This window comes from Teleopsis dalmanni, unplaced genomic scaffold (assembly GCF_002237135.1).
Source record: "Teleopsis dalmanni isolate 2A unplaced genomic scaffold, ASM223713v2 unscaffolded_contig_1061, whole genome shotgun sequence".
NCBI classification, from domain to species: domain Eukaryota; kingdom Metazoa; phylum Arthropoda; class Insecta; order Diptera; family Diopsidae; genus Teleopsis; species Teleopsis dalmanni.
This window is the reverse complement of record NW_024032443.1, coordinates 4017-10375: the sequence shown is the minus strand read 5'-3', so window position 1 is coordinate 10375 and position 6359 is coordinate 4017. Positions and strand designations below refer to the sequence as shown.

The following is a 6359-nucleotide window of genomic DNA, read 5'->3' as shown; positions in this document are numbered from 1 at the left end:
ATACCACACTATAGGCTTAAAAACCATTTAATTTTTTTTCTATCTACAAACGTTTTATGTATATTTCTATTATCTTGTAGAGAAATATTATAACAAACTTTGTACCTAAATATCTACAATAGAAAGCACAATTCTAAATGAAAACACATTACGTATCATATTGCATTTTGTATAATATTAATGTAAAAAGAATATATAGTTCTCAGTAAATATAATGTGGAGACAACTTAAATATTCATTTTGATTTGCAACTAAAACATAATTTTATTTTTATATATTAAATGAGGAATTGTCCATTTACTTTATCTAGTATTCTCTTTTCATGAAATCAAAATGAAATTTGTTTATAATTGAGAATACTTTCGTACAGATTATCATTTTAATATTCAATATATTAAAGTATATTTTTAAATATAAACATACATATATTACTTGTATCAAATAAGGTTTGACCACTTCTCAGAACACAGAACAGAACAACTATTATGTGATACAGTGAAGAGTAGAACAACAGTAACTAGGACTTAAATTATAAATTAAAATTTAATAATAAAAGTATTATAATTCAATCCTCTTAAATTTGCTGTTATTAAAATGTATAAGAAATTATTTGAAAGATATTTTAAATTTCTAAGCTTTTCCTTTTAGTGTATTTTCTATTTTGGAGTATTTCCACTCCTTCTTTTTCATAATGCGACAAGCCAATAAATTCAGAGAACATGTCCTTCATGACACCTTTTAATTGCCAATAACACAAATTATTTCATTTCCATCAAATCACAATAATTTAGCCCGAAGATAATAAAATTTGAATAATAATTCCGTAAGTAAGTTTGTAAATCGATTTAGGAACTATAACAATGCCAATAATAACAACAAAAACAACAAAAACAACAATAAATTACTTGGTTGTCCAAATGAACGGGTATTCAAATGCCCTGTGGTGGAGCTCAACATACGGAATATTTTATGCAGAATGGATTATGCAGAATTGTTTTGCGGCGGATGCAGAAGGCTCTTGATAAATTAGTTGATGCTGCTTGACAAATAGGATTAGAAGTTTGTAGTTCATTTGCATTATGGAATTATTTGAAATTTTTGAATTTCGCTTAGCAAAAAATAATATATTTCATGAAAATATTTAAACTAATATTTTTACGCTAGTACAATTATTAATATCAGAATAATATAATACAAATTATTGATGTAATCAACTTTTTGAAAAACAGAGTTGGTTAAGTTATGACCACAGTTAAATATTCTAATGACATTTTAATAATTGGAATCCATTTACTACTTTGCTTAAGATTCCTTATTTCCTTTATTATATAGCTTAAAATATAGCTCATATTGATATATTCTCTATAACATTGTCTTTATCTATTTGAGTTATCTTTCAAACACATTACATTGAAATTATTTTAATTAATTAAAAAATAAGTTAGGTAAAGTAATTATATTAACGAAAAAAAAAAACAATTTATATTACTGGATAAATCTAAGAAACTTAAATCATTTCTTATACATCTTCCTTATGACAAAATATTTCTTTGAAAATTTTGATCACAGTTTAACATCAGTTCCAAAAAGTGCCGGGTATTTATTTAACAATTTCATGGCATGCATAACTAACCTTTTACATTGTATTTTAAATAATCCTTATCTCTTCTCTAAAAGCAGCTGATTGTTTATAATACCCCTTACTTTGCTTAATGTCCCTTCCCTTTCTAACCTTCACAAAGATAGATCAATTTTTTTTACTATTATTAGAAATGAAAGTAGAATACCACTATTTATAAGTTCTATTGACTATCTCTGAAAAAAATATTGTAAGCTAAATCCAAAAGAAATTAAGATAACAAATAAATCTTATAATGTCTTTTGGCACCAAGCTCCAGATCTAATTCGGTTTTTATTCGGATATTTCCAGCTAATCGCAAAACAAAATCAAATAAAATTGGTAATTATACAAACACTGTAAGATTTAACGTCTATTAACCACCGTAAAAAAGCTAGGAATTAGTCTGAGTTTAGATCTATTTAAAACGAGAAATATATGCATGTTAAGTATGTTAAATATTGTTTTTAAAATTACTATAAAACAATCTTTGAATTTATTTCGAATGTTTTTGAACACTAATCCCTGCTAACAAAGGGATATAACCTATCAAAGTCTTCACGGATGAAGGCACCCAGCTATGCAAGGGGTGTTTTACTATTTTATTAGTTTTGAATCTTTTGTGTCAAGGAATCTAGATAAGTCTTAATTTGTTTACTTTAGACAAATAAGATATGAGGTTTTTGTAGTTTTTTAGTGGTTTACGATTGAATAAAATTTATAGCTACCTGACAATATAAATATATCATAATACTGGAATATTTTTTATAGTTTTTTGAAGTACTATAAAAAACACCTATTAGAGGTGAAAATAAATTCTGTTCACAAAGACTTGATTGAATATGTGTCTATGGTGCCCAGCATTGTCTACTCTACTTACAAGTTTTAATTATGGTACTTTTAGCTTTTGGTTGAAATAACAAGAAATACTAAAATTACTATCATCTTATGGTAGGCTTTTTCTCTATATTAAGAGTGTTTAATTTATCTGCATTTACTAATATTAATTTGGTCTACGACACCTATTAGATGTTAAATTTAGAAGTCGAAGGATATGCCACTATATGTTTTACTATATATGTAGTATGTAAATTATGACCAACTTCTACCTCCTTAACCCACACAGCAATAATTCATGTAGATATTCACATATGTCTATTTGAAGCAGAAGAAATTGTCTCTATATATGTGCCACTTAACATTATAAGCTTCTTGACCTAATAATGTGTGTAGTAACCGAATACTCGTATGTTAGTCAGTTGATGCTGTTGTTATTGTGATTGTTGTTTCTCGACTTGTGCCTGTGCGGGGTCTTAATTTATGTTGGTCTTAGCCCATATTGTGATTATAAATGTAAATCTCTTTAACATCATTGCACTCACATGTTTAAGAGCCATGAGTAGCGAACTATTCACGTTAGTTGCATGCTGAATGTGCTATGAAATTGCAATTTCCATTATGCATTCCAGTACGATTTACAGCATTCGTCGTGTGAAGTTGAGGAGGAACAGCGGAACATTAACTTGTAAAATGGATTATTTATGCGCAGATGAGTATTTGGCGTTTAGCAATTGTAAAGCGTGTAATGGGTTAAAATTATGCAAATGACAAGCAAGGAAATGCATAGAACAAAGCCTTATTTATGCGTCCATTAAATTTGTCAAGTGTGTAATTTCGCTTACAGAATTTACACACATACATTTTCATTCAAATTTACATACGAAAATTTAAAGAAATCATGGAGCATTTTTATATATAAAAAGTATAATGTAAAATCATATAAAATCATTCAATAATAATAAAATGTTAACAAAATTATCTTTTTTGTATCCTAAGTCAGTTGAAAATAAGTATTAATGGTAATCAGTATGGACTATATATTGATATCACACTCCTTAATATGACTTATACTAAACTTAACCTTTAATTAGTCGTATTAATAAACTGAGTATGGAAGTATTTTGAACAGTAGTAAATTACAACAACAAAATTTTATTTTTTATTGAATTTTTGGTTGACCATACAGTTTTTCGAGTATTGTCAAATACTTATCAAAAATTGTCTTTTTTTGGAAATATTTCTTGTACTTAATTATTTGTAAATAATATTTTTAACTTGTGTCAATTTTATTTTAATAAGTTTATTCTAAATTAAATTTGTTATTGTCATTTATGAATCACGTTGGTGATTCATTGGAATTTATAAATAAACGTTGGTGACAGTGGAAGGCAAAGCATATAAGAAGTAAACAGTGTAGAAGTTTTTGAAGGTCTACATGTCTAAACCAATAAAACTATATAAATGAGTTTAACTTACCCAACGTAAAAAACTAAGTACACAAATAAATTAAGCTTCAAAAATAATAAGACTCGAAGAAAGTTCGAATGAACTCGAGGGAAAGTATTTACTCTTCATCAAACTACGCTTATGATGAACACTTTTAAGATATTTTGCGATACAATCAATTTAAATATTCGCTATATATATATAAATGAAGCAGAAATACAAAATGAAAAATCCTCATTTACTTAATTAATTAATTTAATAATTTAAACTATAACATTATATATCTATATATTAATTACCAAAGTGAATTCATTTCAATTATAAAGTAAGCCTCTTCATTTCGCCTGCATTAACATTAAATGATGAAGTTATCTCAATATATATTAAATGTATTTATATATTTTTAAAAAAACTAAAATCACTGTGCCACCCAACAGCATCAAAAACAAACGATATGTAATCAAAATAAATATTTCAAACAGCGTCAAAAAATAAATAAATAAAAGTACCAACTCACAGTATCGAAAACGGAAAAAAGTGGTAACTAATATCATAATAATTGGATAAAATATTACAAAAGTACTAGTTAACAGAACCACAACTAAAAACACTTATTACAGACAAAAAAGTGAGTGATTCCAAGAACAAAAATACTAACCTACAGTACTTGAAATGGACAATAAACTTGGAAAATTTATTGTTAAATTTAAACATTTTTTTTTGTATGTCATAGTCCTCAAAATATTCAATAACCAATTTAAAACCTAATTCTGCTTGAAATAATTAATTATTAAAACTAGTTATTAATTATTTATTAATAATATTTGCAAAGCAGTATTTTATTATATTTATTAATTTAAATAAATTGTTTCAGCAAATTTTTTATTTGATATCAAATCTGATCCATTTTATTTCAGTCTGTCATAACCTCCAAATCTTCTACAGATGATGAAATCTGACCATTAGAGGAACCAGTTACATTTCGCATAGAATCAAGTGCCCGATCATTCTTTAATTTTAATTCTTGTGCTATACGCACAGCATCAAATCGAACAAATTGTGGCCAAAGCAAGTCAATGTAAAAGTTATTGTCGAAATATTTCGATTTTTCTTTTCTTGCATAAGGTCCCACACACCAGGAACCTCCGTTTAGTGCTTGTATTCCATGCGAATTAATATCAAGTAATTGACACCTCAATTTTGGCAATCGAGTATTATAATCACTGTTTTCAACATCTGTCATTGCTATTTCAGCATGAACAGATAATCCAGCTGCTACAGAATTTGATCTTTTGAAAAATGAAACAGATTGCAGGAATTGTCCATATATATTGACAGGATCGGTATTATAGTAAAATGCAGCTTTACTACACATCACCATGTAAGAAAGCACAATGGAGTTAATATTGCAGTTTGAGTATGTTTCCATAATCAAACTTGTGTGAAAAGCAAGATCTTGAACTTCAGCAGTATTCAAATCTATTGCTTTAATCAGTGCTCCTGTACTACGGATCTAAAATTTTTAATTATCCAATGGAACTGTCATTATTATATTACAAATGTTACCTTTTCTTTTGGCATTGCATAGTACCAGACAGTATCAATTGAATCCTGAAACATTGAATTCATTGAACATCCAAGATCACTACCAATCACACTGCCCCCATTTTCAACAGTTTTAAAATCTGACGCTAGACGTACAAAAATACGTGCAATATCTGGAAATATTAATCCATTACTCTGTAACCACTTGTTACGTGCATAAATCACTTGCTTTGCGTTGGCACCATACAATAATGCGTTTCCCACCCAATCGCATAAGATTACGTCGACCATTTCTACAGGCAACTCCATTTGTTCCACATCACCTTCGATGACAGTAACACGTTCGTCACATTTGTTTTCTTTAATAATACGACGGGTATAAACCTGAACGCCTCCACTGTCAACAGCATAAACATGGGATGCACCCGCCTGCACAGCGTAGATAGCGAAAAGGCCAAGACCACAGTTCAAGTTAAGTACCAACTTATTTTTGAACAAGTCAGGATTACCTAATATAGCATTGCGCATGGCATTAATCCAGTTGGTATCACCTAACTTCAAAAATTCATTTGTAACTTTTTCGGTTCCAAAGTTAACAACTTTATTTCCTTCCATCGTTAAAAAAGTGCAAACTTTTGAAATCAGTCTAAGCTAAGAAATGAAGTTGTGCCGGAAACAAAATGTGTGTCAATTTTTGTGCATTCACAATAGTCACTTAACGAAGTTTTAATAAGAAAGTAATTCATTTCTATGTGTTACACGTAAGCGATTACACGTTAAAGTATAACCACCATTTAGTGAAAAGTCTTTCCGGATTTAGAGACGTGCTTAATCCTTGGATCATTTTAATATTGTTGAGAATGGTTTTTATACTGAAATAGGTTTTATATAAACTAAAAATACTGAAAAG

General features: G+C 28.2%; 1 protein-coding gene across 1 annotated transcript; it reads right to left on the bottom strand.

Moving 5' to 3' along the window:
• Nucleotides 1–4776: 4776 nt before the first annotated feature.
• On the bottom strand, nucleotides 4777–6094 carry LOC119663885 (protein arginine N-methyltransferase 1-B-like). Its single transcript, XM_038073485.1, has 2 exons — nucleotides 5471–6094; nucleotides 4777–5417 (listed from the first exon to the last, which is right to left on the bottom strand). Exons 1-2 carry the CDS (start codon nucleotides 6062–6064, stop codon nucleotides 4818–4820), a joined length of 1194 nt encoding a protein of 397 aa, XP_037929413.1. The 5' UTR covers nucleotides 6065–6094; the 3' UTR covers nucleotides 4777–4817.
• Between the last annotated feature and the right edge of the window lie 265 nt (nucleotides 6095–6359).

Excerpts from the sequence above, each read along its gene's own strand:
- LOC119663885 (XM_038073485.1), bottom strand. The coding sequence starts at position 6,064 with ATGGAAGGAAATAAAGTTGTTAACTTTGGAACCGAAAAAGTTACAAAT. Across the intron at positions 5,418-5,470 it reads ATGCAATGCCAAAAGAAAAG|ATCCGTAGTACAGGAGCACT; the intron begins GTAACATTTGTA and ends TAAAAATTTTAG.